Source organism: Lynx canadensis, chromosome D3, assembly GCF_007474595.2.
Source record: "Lynx canadensis isolate LIC74 chromosome D3, mLynCan4.pri.v2, whole genome shotgun sequence".
Taxonomy (NCBI): domain Eukaryota; kingdom Metazoa; phylum Chordata; class Mammalia; order Carnivora; family Felidae; genus Lynx; species Lynx canadensis.
The window spans coordinates 56,361,044-56,379,549 of record NC_044314.2 but is presented as its reverse complement, the minus strand read 5'-3'; the positions used below and the strand labels follow the sequence as shown (position 1 = coordinate 56,379,549).

The 18,506-nt window shown below is 36.8% G+C and overlaps 1 protein-coding gene across 1 annotated transcript in view; it reads left to right on the top strand.

Moving 5' to 3' along the window:
- LOC115498668 (lethal(3)malignant brain tumor-like protein 4) overlaps positions 1-18,506 on the top strand; it is a 284,214-nt gene that overhangs the window by 255,932 nt on the left and 9,776 nt on the right. Inside the window, exon 14 of the mRNA XM_032595338.1 lies at positions 9,952-10,022. Within this exon, the coding sequence (XP_032451229.1) occupies positions 9,952-10,022 (71 nt within the window). The remainder of the gene's footprint in view (positions 1-9,951; positions 10,023-18,506) is intronic.

Sequence of the window (18,506 nt, the reverse complement as noted above, 5' to 3'; positions counted from 1 at the left end):
TGGGAGAGGGGAGGGGAGTCGTGCACATCTTGAATTCTTAAGCCTTCTTTTATTTTCCAGTCTCAAGACCAGCGCCCACATTGCACTCCAACCCCTGTACCCACCCCCGTTTTTTTAACCAGCCATCATGACAATGTTTGTATGGTACTGGCCCTAATGCCCACTTTGATTCTACACCCATCGCTGTGACATCCTGTTCATGGTCTAGAATTCCAGGCTGGGGGGAAAAAAAAACAGATCAAGGAAATCATCAAGGAATCATATGTAGGCCAATTATGAGCAGAAAAAAAATATATTTTAACTCTCCTCACAGTTTACTCGTAGTAGTTTCCTGAAGCTGACTTTTCCATAACCGAAATCTTTGCTCTTAAAACCACAAGATGTCAGATACAAGTGGAGGAGAATATTTAAATTCCATCTCTTTTCTTCTACATGTTGAGGAGAATGATTTTTACTTGGCTCATGTCCCAGATAGACGTGGGGGTTAAATTACTGAAAATTAGAGTTACAGTTTCCACACGTCTCCCATCCACCCATCCATCCACCTATCTATCCATCCATCCATCACTGAGCTCAGGACAGGCCTTTTGTAATTTCTTATACCAGCAACACTTGTCACCTTAGAATCTCCAGACTGCTGACAATTCAAGTGCAAAATGTAAAATTAACTCTCGACATTCTTCCAGAATCAATTAGATACTGCCCAGCAATTTAGGGAATTTTGTCTTTTCCCTAACTCCTTATCAGTTTTGTGATTACTTTTTAAAAGTATGTTTGTTTTCATATTAATCTTGGTAGAGGCAGTTATGATTAGTCAATCATCTAATTATGTTCACAGTTTCTGAATAGAGGGTCAAGTTTTAAAGTTGAGTGGATTACACGCTACCAGTGGTTTACAACATTCACGTTCATAGCAGTAATATTACATGTTAATACAACTTTAAAGAGTCAGACTCCCAATAGGTCACCATTACTAAAAAACCATATATTCTTTTTTCCTTGTGTTAATAGGGTCAGTCGTATTACATTCATGGTGCATTAAGTACAGGCAAATGACATTATACTTGAGTTTCTGTCATTTAAGTATGGACTCTTGGGGAGAGAGAATAGTTTTAAATTGACAGTTTTATAGTCTGCACGTACATTACCTTTGGAACTTCCCATAGTCTTGTGATTTAGGCAAAACAGATATTATTGTCATTATAATATTGCCACTTACAGTTGAGGAATTAGAGATCTTTAAAAGTAACTGATCTGGGACCCAAACATAGGTGTTCTGATTTGATCCAGCATATTCCTGTTTCAGTAAACTAATAATAGTGACGCCAGAAGTATTAGTAATAATAACTATCTAATATTCATGTCACATGCTTACTTTGGGCCACAAAGCACTGTGCTAAACAGTGTATATACATCATTGTGTTAATTTCATTTTATCCTCACAACAACCTTATGTGTGATAAGTATTCTTATTCCGAGTTTATAACGCAAGACACCTGCAGGGTCAGAGAGGTTAAGCAGAGCGTGCAGGACCACACAGACAATTAGTAGGAAAATTAGGATTTGGGTCTAGAATTGCCTGACTCCAAATCTTGGACATGTTTCAACCACGTTAGACTACAAAGGAATGTTGGTTTAATGTTTTGAAGGGCCTGGCTGAATTTATGTATGGACTACTTTCTACCGTATCTAGGATCCTAAGGGTCATCTTGTGATGTATTTATTTCTCATTTTGTGAAAATAGAACTATTGGAGGGGAGGACTCTTACTATGTTTCCCCAAAACCATTTACTCTCACTTACACTACATGTAATACAAAATTTTCCATTTTGAATACATTTCATTGTAATAGACTGAAGGCCTCACTCTGCAGCAAGGGAATTCAATTATACTCATTAAAACAGTGTCATCATAAAGAAATTACTTTGAAATGCAACTGCTCTCTCCCCCCATATTATCTTTTAACTGGCTTCCCTAGGCCCGAATGGGGCATTTTTTCCAGGCATTTCCCACCCACGTGAGTATTCTTTAATAACTTTTTCTTTTGCCTCCCCAAAGCGGTGCTTAATATATCCTAATTCATGCAATTGGTAGAACCACCATTGTTAATATCCAGTCATATTCATGTTCACTCATTGCTATTAAGAAAATCTAAGAAAATGCCTAATAAATCTCATTTTATTTGTCCTAGTGCCTTCCATATTATAAATTTTGTACACTTCCCTAAGGCCTATATTGATAATACAAATGGCTGTGGAAAGCTATGGTAATCAGAGAGAATGGAACGTAGTGGAATAGTTCGTTAATGTTTCTTGTAATAAATTGTTCTGCCACAAGCAACTAGTTTATTTCCACTACTCGCATTAGCTGCACCATAAATACTTTCTGTGGGGTCCGTTCTCAGAATTAAAACAGTGTTAGTTGGTTGCTTCCGGTATTAACCTTCCAGGTTATTACAAGGGTTTTCCTTAATCCATCAGTGTCTTCTCTCACGACTTCCCACATAAATTCCCTGCTGTGGGAGATACAGTCAACTCAGTGTCCCACTCCCTCCCCTTCATCATCCACAATATTGCTTTAATTACTGGGCTGGTGGTGCCTTTGTTCTCCTTCTTCCTACCTTGTCTACTTCTGCCGATATCTTCTCCCTTCACAAAGGCTCATTTTTTGTCTTAAAGCATTCTATAGCAGTTCCAGCCCATATGAGCTTCTTGAGGTTAGAGATCACATTGTACACATTTCTGTATTTCTGACAACTAGTACAATGCCTGACACTCAGTAGGCGCTCAACAAATAAAATAGATTTGGAGCAGCCACTCTGTGTCAGACACTTGCTAGGGCCAGGGATATGGACCTAATAAGAAATAGTCCCGCTCCTTGTTCTTAGCCCTGCTTTGTGCTTTGCTCCATACCACACTTCAGTAGCTTGTGTGTGTGCCTTTTTAATGCTTACTTTGTACGCGTGCCTTATTTTCTCGAAAGGACTGGAGGCTGCTAAAGAGGAAGAACCAGTTTTCATTATGCTTTTGTTGCTTCCTCATTCCAGTCACATTATAGGTTCTTAGTAAATCTAAGTTTGTGGGTTCAGGTATATACCTTACTTTGCCTCTTAGAGTCTCCATTTCTTCACCTGTAAAATGAATATAATATGTGAAGCTTAGATCTTGCATCTAGGTATATAGATGTAGGTAGATATAGATGTTATGACTGGGCCTGGCATGTAGTAGAGACTATTTAAATGATAGTTCCATAGTCTTGCAACTGGACCAGTCCTAGTTGTGTATATGCAGCACATGTTTGCACCAAAAATGGAAATTTAGAACTTTATTTATTTAGTCTGAGCTACTCCTTGGCATCCAGAACTCAATTAATTACACCCCTTAATCAAGTGAACAGTGATCAACCAAGACAACCAGGATCCTGTTGGCCCTCTAGAGGTTGTGGCTAGACAAGAAAGGCACCTCCACCCAGACAGGCTCCCTCCCTCTCAACACCTCCAGGTGCACTCTGAGGGACCTCTAGCTAAGTATGACAATCCTGGGGCTGTGTAATGGGAAGGGACTCAAATATTGCCTACTCCTGCTTCTTGAGCATGGAAGGATATCAGAGCCAAAGAATTGAGTTTCCTTATTGACCGTGTCATGAATGGCAACTTTGAGCTCTCTCCCAGTCATTGCTCTGCTCACTATTCCGTACCACCTTCTCCACAAGAATTGGGATCCTGACTGTAACCACGTCCTGAAATCAAACATATTCATTCATTCATTCATTCATTATTTTCCATTTAACAAATACTTAGAAAAGTACTGTTCTGAAATCTAATGCAAAACAAACTAAAATCCTTGTCCTCAGTAAGCTTTCACTTGGTGATAAGAAAATCACCCAAGCTAGTGAAGTGGCAGGACGAGGATTTGAACTCAGGCAGGAGGACTTGGCAGCAGGCATGTTGATTCACTCATTGCATCGACATTTGTTCATTCAGCAAATACGTGTGGAGCTTCTCTGCTGGCTGAGTGGTGTGTCAGGTGCTAAGGACATGGGGGTGAACAAAACTGCCCCGTCCCTGCAGGTAGAGGAGATGGATGAGGAAAGACAAAAGTAAACCGTAAATGAGGAGAAAATCACAGACTATGATTAAGTGCCACAGAAGAAGTAACAAAGGAGTGAATGGGCAACACTCAAAGTGTCTCCAGGATTACCTGTCTTAATGTCCTAGAGACCACAAGCAGATCCGTGCCATTAGGAAAAACAAAGTGGGGGGGATGGTTCTGTGGAATAGTTTGCAAATTGAAAATGAAGTTAGTCGTGTCAAGATCATCTTAGCGGTGTGGACAGAAACAGTGCTGGGGTGAAAGGACTTGGCCCTCGTTGGATCCCCCTTGCCTAGCTTCCTTTGGCACTTTCGTTATAGTCTCGTGTTTTGTAAACAAATTGACACTTCTGCTGATATGTTACAAGATACCCAATGTATGCCTTAAAAAGATCTTTAAAACTATTTCTCTGAGCTGGTTCTTACAAGGCATTTTATAATTTATTGTGGGTCTCTGGATTTCTGGAATCCTGCCTTGGCCCAGGCTCTTAGTAATTAAATGCTGCAGAACGGCATGTGCTAATAAAAAGTCCACGGTTCCTTGCATAAAGGAATACTGCTGTTCCTGCACACCAGAAAAACAAGACTTTGTTGCCCAAGCACCAGCAGGCATTTTTTCTCATCTACATACTTCATTTGGCTTTAAAATAATTATTTTCCACTCATTTTAAATAGTAAAGTTGGGACACTTGACGTGATTTTTTCTCATAACTAAAACAAGGCTTATGTATTATAAGTAGAAAATATAGATAAGTAAAAATAAAATAATAAAAATTAAAAAATTAATAATACTCAGACCTTTCCTTGTCAGATAGCATAACTTATAGACTTACAAAAATATGACAAAATTCCCACTACAGTAATTCAGGTGATATAGAAGTTTTTTAAAAAAATTTCTCACTCCCCACTTCTCAACTCTGATGGGTGTCCTGAGGCTCCTTGTGTGAAGAGTCATGTTCTCTTTTACACTTTTTCTGTGTTTATACACATATGGATATTCAGGTATTCAGATATGAATAAAAGATATTCACTCTTTTAAAAAACAGTACAGTAATTTTGTGTTAATGTTTCTTTTGAGGTTGGCTTGTATCACTCTGGGTAGATTAGGGTATAATCATGTTGGGGAAACATGACTGCATTCTTGACATGAACACATAAGGGAAGTTTTAAAGGACTCTGACATTAAATATAATAAATAAATAAAGCTTTAGCTTTTATAAAATACACATGTATTTTTATCCCAAGTTTATAATGGTGGTCTGAATAAGGCACCTGTAAATAAGTCAGCATTTATGGCCAGAAGAAAAATAACCTGGTCTTAGACTTTTATTTTTATGTGGAAAAGTTGTAAAGACTTAAGCAACTAAGTCTGCCTACAAAGGAAAACAAATTTGCCCTATCCTTTATGCACTGCCACGTAAAACCATTGTTTGTTGGCTCAGAGAAAGTTTGACAATAAAAGATACTAGCTTAAAACATGCTTTATTTACTTAACAATGTGTCATGGAAAATTTGCCATATTAAGTGGATTCAGTGCATTGTTTTTAATAATGATCGTATTCCATAGTGTGGACGTACCGTAGCTCATTCGCCTATTGACAGGTATTCAGGTTGTTTCCAGTATTTTCCCTCTGTAAATAGTGCTGCAGTAAACATTTTCATATGTAGATCATTTATTGATGCTTTATAATGCAGTACTTTTAAAAATTGAATTGCATTTTACTTATAAACTAAACATACAGTATGGATCCTTTCTTAGGTTATAGAGTCTTACAGAGTCCTTGATTTATTTTGCTTTACTATAACTAAATTCACATATACAAACATATACATACATGTGTACACACACATAAACATAAGAATACGTATGTAGAAAGCCTTTGCAGTCCTCATAATGTGTCCCCAGCCTGCACATCTCACCTCATCACACACCACAGCCACTATGATTTCTTCCCCGGCCTGCTTTCCACATGCCAATGTCTTTGCGGTGTCTCTCTCGACGCTTCCCTTAGTAAAACTTGGTTTGAGCCCTCTGCAAACTCGTCTCCTGAAAGCTTTTTCTGATCTCACTGACATTTTAAGCAGGAAATACCCTCCTACTTTGTGATTCCCAAAGCAATTTCTTCCTCTCTTCGTGTAGCCCTTTCCTCAGTCTGCTTTGTGTGGAAATTGGCACTGCTCACATCTGTATCCTCCGGTAGATTATGAGTCTCTTGGTGGCAGACACCATTTCGGATGAATGCAACACCTGCATTTAGGAAAAGCTCAAAGAAATATTTGTTGGACTTGGGCAATTTGTCTAAGAAATAAAAAGCAGTCAGAGCTCAATATTTGCCTTTCAAGCCCTACTCTAAGTTGTAACTACTGCAGTTATTAAGGCCATTTTGAGAAAAGTAGTAATGTAAATCCATCACATGTTATATGTATATTTTTGGCTTTAGGAGCCTTTTCCTTTACTGCTAGAACAGGAGTCAGCAAACTTTTTCTCTAAAGGGCCAAGTAGTAAATATGTTCGGCTCTGGGAACCTTAAGATCTCTGCTACAGTTTCTCAGCTTGACCACTGTTGTGTGAAAGCAGCAGTGGACAGTAAGTAGCAAATGAGCAGGGCTGTATTCTACTAAAATTTCATTCACAGAAACAATGGGCAGGATTTGACTCCTGGACTGTCTTTTGCAACTCCTGTTCTGGAAGGCATCTAACTACACTTAGACGACTAACCTGACTTAAATCCAAATTCTGATTTTTCCACTTTGGCTCTTCTGTTTACTGTGTGACTTTGGGCCAACTACTAAGCCTCTCTGTGTTTTTCAACACATGTGATTAATATTACCTACCTTCATGTTAGGCATCTAGTTCAGGGCCTAGCATTTACTGAACCCAGAAACAGTAGCCACTAACTTGCCTTATTAAATGTAGCCGAAGCATAGAAAGAGGGTCAGAGAGTATGCGGTCCCTTTTTCCAAGTGGACGTAGCAGAATCCTAAGGACAAGGCAAATGGAAAACCAGTGGGTAGCAGAGCCTTTCAGATAACAGGGGCAGGTCTCACCAACAGAAACAGGAATCCTCTTAGTCATGTGCCCTCCTCTGTAGAGTGCACAGGCATACACGGACAGACAGGTAGCCTGGCATTTACTGCTCCGACAGCAGTATCACTAACAAAAGATTTTGAAGATTGCTTGGAGCACCTGGAACTGTGAAGGCTGTATAAAAGGTATAGGCTAGGCTTCAAGCAGAATTATCGGTGAAATAGTAATACCTGGGGGTTTTAATCGTGCTACTTTTTAGCTGAAATACAAACAATTACTCTTTGGCATATTACTGGCCTAATCATCTGCAAACGTTTCTACTGTCTGTATGCAGTAGATTCTTTTAAGATGCAGCCCTTCAATCGCTTTTCTCTCTGCCGTCAAGGTGAAGTCCAGACACTTGAGAACAGTGTGCAGGGCTCTCCACAACTTGGCTTTAGCTTGTTCTTTTAGTTCTTTGTGCTCCTTGCACAGGGCAGGTGCTTTAGCCAAATAGGTTGATTAGTTTCTTCATGTCCTGCAAACACCCTCCCTCCCATTTTGCTTATGCTCAAGTCTACGGCAGTTTCTGCTTTTCTCCCACCCTAATTTTCTAGAATTTTACAAGGCTGTTGGTCATGCACATCTCCCTTCTGTCAGGACCCGACCCAGCTGCATTCTCCGCAGAACTCCCCACTAGCCTAGTGCCAGGCCATCTTCCCTCCAGCTGCCAGGAGCATGATTGACACTCCCTTTCTTCTGCTTTGTCTGTGACATCTCCTTGATGCCTTCTGTAAATGCTCAGCAAACATTGGACAGTGATGTACAGAGTACAAATCCAACCTGGATATGGAGTCTACAGACTTGAGTTTGTGTTCTGGCTTCACCATTGACTCACTGTGTGCCCAAGATGGGCAAGTAGCTTAAGATCTCTGAGCCTTGGACCCTTTATTTATACCAGGAGTCCTATCCCCACCTTACAGAGTTTGCACGAATGACGTGAGGGTGAACAAAGTGAAGAGTGGAGGAGTCCTTAGAAGGCATCTATCTCCCTCAGGAAATGTTACTGAGCCTGAACCGATTACAGGGTTTCGCTTGGTGTTATCTCCCTAGTGATGTAATAATTTTGAAAGCGAGACTGTACTGAAATATATTGGTGGTAAATGGCAGTTCCTGGAATTTTTTTTAAACTACTCAGTAAATTTATTTGATTTATTTTTAAATTGCTTTTTAAAATCCCCATCAAAATTATATAAGGCATACCAGCTTCTGTTTTTCAAAATTTTTAAGTTAGAATCAAGATCTTCATCAGTATCTATTGTAGAGGGATGCTTTAAGATGGCTTGAAAATCAGCTCAGTTTCATCAAATTTGTCAAGTTTGGGGGAATATACCCAAACAAATATTTGCCAAAATATATAAACAGAGCTAAAATTATTCTTTTTTCCATCTTACTCTTTGCAAAATGACTGCACCATGCTATTTAGTGCACATGTTGTGCCCCTGGCATTCCACATTGACCAGCTTTCTCCACCAGATGCTCGCTGCTGCAATTTAAGCCCTCTTTCTATTGTTAATATTCTTTCTTACAAGGATCTAAATAAATCCTGATGATCTGTATATATCCAGAATGTAATGAAAATTAAGCATATTGAATTAATGAAAATATTCCTCACATTTTTATGCGTGTCTGTGCTGCCTAAAAGTTTGTAGACTATTTTGTAATATATCATTTCACTCATTGCTCAGAACCAACACCTTAAGGCAAGCCCAGTCTCCATTTTGCACATTGGGAAGCTGAGACCGGTAGATTTAAAAATGAGCTCTGGCTCACAAACCTCGAGCCTGGACCCAGATTTTCTACACTGAGGGCACCAGACCTCCTTTTAAGGTCCAAAGATGGGATTTCAAAAGAAATTCTTTCTCAGTTTCTTGATTTTTTGATTTAAAAAAGGTCTCAGTGGTAAAAAGGATAATCTAAGTTATATGTGGCTAAAATTACCTAGAGTTATGTAGAAGTTGCTTAGGTTTCTGTGTAAGGTTTTGGGAACTGAATCGGTGTCCTCACGTAAAACAGAAATTGAAGAAATACTCAGGAGCTTATCAGTGAGGATAAAATGAGAGAGCTGCTATACAGGTAATAGGAAAATACATTTGCAAAGCAAGCTATTATAATTTTCATTAAAATCATAAATATATGCAGATAAATTAATCAACTATCTCAGGGTCTCTCTACTTAAAAGTAATTTACTAGGTAATTAGCAATGCTGGAAAAAGTTTCATTTTAGAAACTTCCATGTTCATTATAAACCATGAGCTTCAAGTTTTAATAAAGTTGTATGATGGAAAAGTTACAAAATTAGTCCTTACTGCATACCAGAGCATTTTAAAAGTTAATTAATTCACTGACATTCAACTGCGTAAATTACTTTATACAGTTGTTTTAGTACAATGTCTATAATCTTCTGATCAAAATAAGAGCTAAAATCATAAGTAGCAATTATTATTTATCCACCTATTAGCACACCGTCCCCTACCATCACTGCTAGCTCCTCCTCAGAGTCTGAAGAGATTATTCTCCATAGAGTTTTGGAAACTTTTTACTGTAACAGAATGAATGGGGGTTGCAGAGGGGAGAGCTTTCAAGTCACAGGCTTCAAAGTTGGTTTCCGACGGAAAGTATATTTTTAAAATCTTATATGGAAGAAGAATTCTAACAAGGTTGTGTGCAGCAAGATACCTGCTAATTCACTATTGTTTACTCGGTGGTTTCTGTTTAAATTTGTGCTGCTGTCATGATTTATTCCTACCTCACAGGATAATGAATCTAGATTTTATTTCTGTTCTCTGCCCAGACTTGTACAGCAGGCAAAGTGTTTGAAAATCAAAGGAAAAGAAGATATTGACTTGGATAATCTCTTCAGAGGTAAAAACGAAAATACTAGCAAAAACACAGACTGTGCTTTTTTGTGTAAAATATGTCTTATTTGTTTGCTGGGTTGGTTTTATCACTCCAGTAGAGAACAGTGGAACGAACTTGAAGAGGGGAGGAAGATTTGTGTTCTAGTCCCAACCCTTCGGACAAGTAGGTTCCACTACTTCTACAACCTGACCTTGATTCCCTCATTTTTAAAGTGAAAGGGCTAGACTGTGATTTCTGTGGTCCTCACTCCTGATGGGACAAATCAGAACCTATCAAAGTAAAGGTCTCTGTGGTGGAGTCACTCGCCACCTGCAAGAGGGCATGGGGGAGGGAAATCAAGAGTATCTCATGGCATTTGTATATGTTGGGGGACTGGGAAATGTACCTCCTATTTAAGACAGGCAAGAAGGTTATTGGGGGAAAAGTTTAACCATTAAAAGCTGAAGGATTATTAGAGTGTAGGAAAAAGAACTGCCTGTCTTCATTTAATTCTCTTTATTTCTGATTAAGGTTTGCTCTAGACAGAGTTTCACCTATAATTTTGAGGTTCTATTGTAGTAAGCTAAGGAATGAGTTTCCCCTTAGTTATGTTAATTTAGTGCAATAGTTTTTATCTCATCAGATGAAAACATTGGTAATTTGTAATCAGCGTTCTTATGTCTTCAGCCATAGTAGTTCTTCTGTATGTTTGTATCTCCCAGAACACCGTAGGAAATCTGTTCCTCTTCCAGAGGAAAAGAAAATTAGTGAGTTTTCTGCTGACTTGGCCCAAAGTGGAACAGATTAGCACAATTTGGTAGCACTGTGCTCATCTCCACTACAGTTCCCCATTAGACTTTTCTTAAGAGGAAAAAAAAAGCTGTACTTGGCAGCCATTGAACAAAAGAGTTATGACATCTGTGAGCAAAGCTAACCTATTCACTTCAGGCAGGGACCACACTCAGCTGTGGTTGGAATAATGACTCTTGATTTCATCTCAGCCGAAGAGGGAGGAAGAATCTTTTCCTCAGAAAATGAGGGCAGTTGAGTTACTTTGGTTTCTTTGTGCATCCACACATTTCTCCCTAACCAGAGAATTTCTGTGTAATATAATCAGGTCTGAGCATTTAGAAACTGCTCCATACAAATGTTCTAATCCACTTTACCATGCCTCCATTCTGTAAACAACATGTGTTTTGGAACCGTATAAAGAGCTCTAAAAAAGTGTCAGTGTTTTAATTCATATTTTGACACTTTTGAAAATATCTCCACAGAGTAATTATGTATATGTTCCTGTTAAAACAGATACACAGGCAATTTTGTAATTCACATAGTAAAAGTAGTAATGAGGATCATCCTTATAAAAATAGAAAATATCACTAGCAAAATGCATTTGCATAATGTGAAGGATGAAATCTCTTCTAACTTGTTCAGTATGTACTTATTCTTTTCTGCATCACTTTTAAAAGGTTTAGTCGACCTTAAAAATAAAACAGCCAGTTATTTTACCAGCAAAATGAGTTTATTTGGGAAAAGCAAAGAATTGCAATTAGGGACAAGCGATCTGTGGCAAAACCACAAGCAAATCTGGAGGAAAAAAAGGAAAGGAACGTTACTTTATAAAGAAAAAGGAGGACGTTGCTCTGAATGAAAGTCATTGGAGGGAGGAAAGGGAGAGTTCAGGGTGTGGCCGTGACATTAAATGATCATTTAATATTTTCCTTTTAATTTTCTTCAGCCTGTAAGTCTCAGCATAAATTCCAAGTTCTTTTGGGTTATTTTGTTGTTGTTCTGAGTATAGATCTGAATAAACCCCTTAATTCATCAGGAGTATTTTTTTTTTTAAAGGAAAGTGAGTTAAAATTTGTTCTCCATTTCTCCTATGAGGGGAAATAGTATACTTTTGATATTTAAAGATTGTGTGTACATGTGTACATCCAACTTGTGTTTTTCATATCTTGGGCAGGTTTTTAATTTTTACTTGGAAACATCTTTGTTTTCTAAATCATTTTATTCACAATAGATATTCTTGGCAGATAAAATAAAAATCTCACCATAATTTTCGAGGATACTGCTTAGAGATACAACATTCTTTCCTTTACCATGATAATGTGTAAAAGTAAAATTGGATGATAGAACATTTTAATTAGTTATATAAATTTGTTGAGGAAAACATGATGATCTAAAAGCATGTCTGATAGTAAAATTGACAGAAGTTAGAGTTTGTCTTACTACTCTACAGGTGTACAGGTAAGCTTATTGGGTGTTACACCTAAGACGTGTCAAATGGTAGTTCTCTTTTCTGCCTTTTGTTAAGTAAAATAATGCATGAAAATACCGTTGCCATATCTGCTGCACCACACCCCTTCTCTGGAATTGAGTTGGGCCTCTGTGTGGTGGTCTTTTAGGTTTTTACCTTTGCTCGTGAATGTTCCACAGAGAACCGCACAAAATGGGCTCCTTTGAACACAAATTGAGTGAAGCTACTCAAAGCACATTTCCATTAAGTTTAAAGGACCCGCTCACCTAAGTGATCTGCCCTTGTGCCAGTTGAGAGAGCCCCAGAACCAGAGCTGTTGAAACTCAGCTACTGGGTACCATAGACGCATGTCATTGTCAGGGCCACCACGCTGCACTACTCCAGGGGACATCTTTGTTGTTGTGGAATGTTCAGCTATAACGGTTTTATTTTAACTATTTACTATTTTTGGTCTCAAATGTGTAAGTAATGCTTACTTAAAAAAAAATCCAAAAATTTCGTAAAGCAAAAAATACAAGAGATAGGCATGAAGAAAGCTAATCGTTAATAAATCCCTCACATATTTATTTTGGATATAATAATTCACCTTCTCACTGTTACCAATACAGAATCATCTTCGGTGAACAATGACTGACTTTTTTTCCCCCCCAGTTGCTAACATATCATGGCTACCTTTCTAAATCAGTGCACGTACACCTGCTAAGTTCTTCTTTTTGTTTATTTTTTAAGTAATAATTTTAGACAAGTACAAGAAATTACACTCATTCAATCACCATTTAGGTCAAGAAATAGAATCTGAATGGAAGCCCACCTCTTGATGTCCAATTACCACCTCCTGCCAGGGTCCTGACTCACTCTTCTGATTTCTATCACTGTTGCTGCTTTGGCCCTGTTTTGATCACTGTATAGTTGAAATCACAGAGTATGCATTCTTTTTTGTCTGTCTGGCTCTTTTTGCTAACATTCTGTTTGTGAGATCCATTCAAATCATGTTTGCCTGTTTGCTTCTTCTCCATACTGGATATTATTCAGTTTTATGAAGATGCCACAATTCATCTGTCCATGTTAATGTTGGTTGCTTTCAGTTTTGCCCTCTCAGCAATGGTGCTTCTCGGAACATTCTCGTATGTGATCTGGTGGATATGTGCATGTGTTTCTGTAGCGTACATAAAAAAGAGTGAAGTTTCGGGTAATTGAATGGGTTTGCGTTTAGGAGCCAGTGTCGAATAGTTTTGCAAAGGGTTGTACCAGCGCATTCTCCCAGCACAGTTTAGAAATTGCAGGTTCTCCACGTCCTTGCCAGCAGTTAGTACTTCTCTGTCTCTAATTTTAGCCATTTATTTGGGTGTGCAGTAGTGTTTAATTATGCTTTTAACTTTTCATTTCCCTGAGGCCTGATGAACTTGAACACTTTCTCATGTTTATTGGCTATTTGAATATCCTCTTTTTGAAATATCTTTCCCATTTGTCTTTTAGATTGCCTTTTTCTTATTAATATATAGGAATTCTTTAGGTCTGCAAATAAGTCCATCCTTGGATAGATACATTGCAAATGTCTTCTCCAGTCTGTGATTTGCCATTTTGCTCTCCTAATGGCACCTTGTGATAAATAGAAGTTCCGAAATGTAATAGAGTCCATTAATCCTTTCCATTTTGGTTAGCACTTCTAGTGTCCTGTTCAAAGAATTTTGCCTATTACGTATTCATAACGATATTCTGCTGTTTTTTTTAATTCTAGATTCTTTATTGTTTTACCTTTCAGATTACAAATCTGTATTTACATCTAAAAATGTACCTGGAGCTGATTTTTTTTATACATGGCATCACATGGGAGCCAGTATTCACTTTCTACATGAATATTCGGTTGACCCAGCACCATTTAGTAAAAAGACCTTCCTTTCCCGTATTGCCCTTCATAAATCAGGTGACCATGTATGTATGGGTCTGTTTCTGAACTGTGTTCTGTTCCATTGGCTTGTCTATTCTCATGCCAATACCATACTAGTTTAATTATTATAACTTTTTAAATCTATATAATAGATCTTGATAGCTAAAAATGCCACTTCTACAATTTTATTCTTTTTCTTTGAGATTGCCTGGCTATTCTTGTTCTTCCACATATCTGAAGAGCTTGTCTTTGTACACACACACACACACACACACACACACACACACACAAGCCAAACAACATATTCTGATTTTGACTGGAGTTGCAGTGAATCTATAGATCAATTTCCAGTGAATTGGCATTCTATAATTCATGAGTATGGTATATCCTTCCATTTAATTAGGCATTTTTTGATAGTTTTCAATAATGTTAGACAGTTTCTCAGAGCCAGGACCTCCAGTATAATGTGGAGTAGATACATGATAGCAAGGCATCTTTGTTTCATTCCCAGCCTCAAGAGGAAAGCATTCAGAAGTATACTATAAAGTACAATGTTTGCTGTAGTTTTGTGCCCTTTAATAAGTTGAGAAAATTGCCTCCTTTTTTTAGTTTGTGCTTTTATTTTTATGAATAGGTATTGAATTTTATCAAATGCTTTTTCTGCATCTATTTGGATGATCACATGATTTTTCTCTTTATTCTTCTTAATATGGTGAGTTATAATGATTCCTCAGGAAATTTCTTATTGAAGTTAATCATATACTTGGAAAAGTATTAAACTACATAAGTATTACTCAATGAATTTCAATCAATGAATATTTATGTACCAGCACTCAGATCAAAACATAGAACCAATATTTCTTTGCCAATACAGGTAGGCCTTATTTTGCAGAATAAGCAATGAATTTCAGTTATCATGGTTTAAGTGAATAACTCCAATCCCCTAAAAACACAATTCAGATTTCAGTTACCACAGTGCGTTAACTGTGGGTCATTGCACATGGTGCTAGCCCTGTAGTCCACAGATCACTACCTAACTAACAGATCTGCATAATGATCAGTGACTGATAATGTCTCTTCTTTCAAAGTCTTTCAGTGTTTATTCTGAGCACATCTGTTAGTTCACACACTGAGAGCAAAGCATGTAGTTAGTTGTGTTGCTTCCTTGCTCCCAGCGATAAACACATGTGATATGTTACAAACGTAGAGACTCCAAAGAGTACTGGCCAACACATAAGAAAGTACAGTAAAAGGGGCGCCTGGGTGGCGCAGTCGGTTAAGCGTCCGACTTCAGCCAGGTCACGATCTCGCGGTCCGTGAGTTCGAGCCCCGCGTCGGGCTCTGGGCTGATGGCTCAGAGCCTGGAGCCTGTTTCCGATTCTGTGTCTCCCTCTCTCTCTGCCCCTCCCCCGTTCATGCTCTGTCTCTCTCTGTCCCAAAAATAAATAAATGTTGAAAAAAAAAATTTAAAAAAAAAAAAAAAAAAAAAAAGAAAGTACAGTAAAAAAACAAAGTGATAACATTGGAAGTGAAATTCTAATCGAATGTAAACAGATTTACAGAAAAAATAGCCAACCATGGAGATGCTGGCAATGCTCCCATTTTGAGAGACTCTAGCTGCACTGCCAGAGGAAGTCAATGAAAACAAACTCTCTGACATAAATGAGAAGATGGCAGGGACAAACTAGGTGAATATGTCCCACAGGAAGTGACACTGGCACACACACACACAAAATCCCTTGCAGATGTGAAAGACAAAACGTTGGAAGCTGATCCAAACTTGGAAATAATATGACAGTTTACCAAAGCAGAGAAAAGATGCTTGCTCTGTATCGTAGATATAAGACAAGAGGAAAGCCAACATTGTTCAACTCTTGATAAATTTTTACAAAGAAATAAAACATTTGAGCTCAATGTTTTTAATGTTTTAAATCACAATGTACTAAAAAATATTACCAGTACTATTTTTTAAATTTCCCTATACAATTATAATTGACAATAAAAGATTTTTAATACTTTGATCAAAACTTGTAAAGGTCATGGAGAAATCGGTCTTCCATTGGTTATTAAGCTTGCCTTATATTTAGCTCACTTTCAGCTTACACAGTCATTTTTATAGTTCAACTACCATGCCAAGTGAGAATTTCTTATATTTTATAAAGGACTTTTTCAAATATGTTCATAAAATAAGTTGTAATGACCTCATTATGTTTGGTATTAAGAGTATGATGACCTCATAAAATGAATTGGCAAGTATGTTCTCTTCTTCCATTCCCACAAAGACTTTATATAAAAGTAGTGACATTTCTTTCTTAACGGACTGAGCCACCCAGGCCCCCCATGACATTTCTTTCTTAACTGGTTAGATAACTTCACCAGAAAAGCTGTCTGAGCCTGGACTTTTTTAATGGCAATAATTTTAATTATAGATTCAATTTCCTTAGTAGATTGAGTACTTTAGATTTTATAAATTTCTTACTTGGGACTATGTCAGTTTTTTTTTCTACTGTGCTTTGTTTTCTCTTTTATTAATGTCTGCTATTATAGTTTAGCCTTTCTGCTTCCACGTTTCTTGTGGTTTATTATTATTGTTTCTCTGACTTCCTTAGATGATTGCCTAGATCATTTATTATTAATGTATGTGCTTAGAGCTGTTAGTATTAATCTAAGTATCACTTTCCCGCATTAAACAATTTTTGATTTGTTAAATTTCATAGTCATTTAATTCAAACTATTTTCTTATTTACACTTTGGATTATTTTGCCTATGAGTTGATGTATAATGCTTCATATTCAGATAGATGGAGATTTTATCTTTTATTGATTTATTTCTAGCTTTTTTCTACTGTGGTCAGAGAACATATTCTGAAAAATGAGTTTGTTAATCATGTTATTAAATCTTTATTTTTACTGAAGAGTTAACTACTTGTTAACAAGAGTTTACTGCTTGTTCTGTTGGTTCCTGAGAGAAATGTTAAATCCCTCTCCTATGATTATGGAATTAATGGTTTCTCCTTTTACTATATATATATATATATATATATATATATATATATATGTATAGACTATACTATTAGGTTCATGTAAACTTAGAATTATTATATATTCTTAATAAATTTCCCCTTTCATCATTTGAAATATATCTGTATTTCTCCTAGTACTTCATTCCCTAAAGTCTACTCTGTCTGGTATTAATGTTAGCATATCAGTTTTTTCTGGTTAGTGTTTGGATAGTTAGTGTTAGTCTTTCCATCCTTTTATATCTTCATCTCAGTGTTTATATATCAGTATGTCTCTGGTAAGTGGCATGTGATATTTACTTTGATATCTATATGATTGTAATAGTCTTTTAATTGAAATATTTAGTATATTTGTATGTAATGTTATTACCATAGCTATCATTTCAATAATTATTTTCTATTTTTCTTAATAGTTTTTTATTTTTTTATTTCTTGCTATATTTTTTATTAACCAAGAATTTATTATACCATTTTCTCTATATTGGCTTTTTGGTTGTGCATTTTTAATGTTCTTTTAGTAGATATCATAGCAAGTATAATATCAGTCTTTTTACAGGATCATTTCCCCTCTATCTGAAAGACTCCTTATTCTATTTCTTTTAGAGTCTCCTAGCTATGTGTTTTCTTTGTCCATAAATGCCTTTTTTTTTGCCTTAATTTTTGAAGAATAGTTTTACTGGTTATAGAATTCTGGATTGACAGTTAATTTTTTTTTCAGGTTTTAAAGATGGTGACCTATTGTCTTCTGACCTCCATGGTTTTCCTCAAGAAGTCATTTGAGGTTTTATTGTGTCTCCTTTCAAGAGAGTATGTGTTTGGAGTGTATCTTATCTTTGACTGCTTGTAGGGTTTTTTGTTGTTGTTGTCTTTGACTTTCAGAAGTTTTATTATGATGCCCAGATGTAATTCTGTCTGTCTTTGGGGGATTCATAGTGCTTCTTTAGTCTGTGAGTATATGGCTTTCATTACTTTGAGTTTTTTCTTAAGCATTATCTCTTCAAATATTGCTTATGCTCCATTCTCTCCTTTCTCTTCTTCTGAGACTCCATCTACAAATATATTATACCATTACTTGTCTATATGTCTTATAATCTGTTTTCTATATCTTCCTTCCTTTTTGAACTATATGCTTCAGTTTGAACTTTTTCTACTAGCCTTTCTTCAAGATCACTAATTCTCTCTTTCTTCAGTAGTCTCCAAACAGCTCTCCATCCAATGAATTTTTAGTTAATTCTTTGCATTTTTCAGTTCTGGAATTTTTACATTATAATTTTTACATGGATTATAATTCTTGAATAAAATTCTGTTTTGCCATCTAATTTCTTAAACACCTTAGTAACA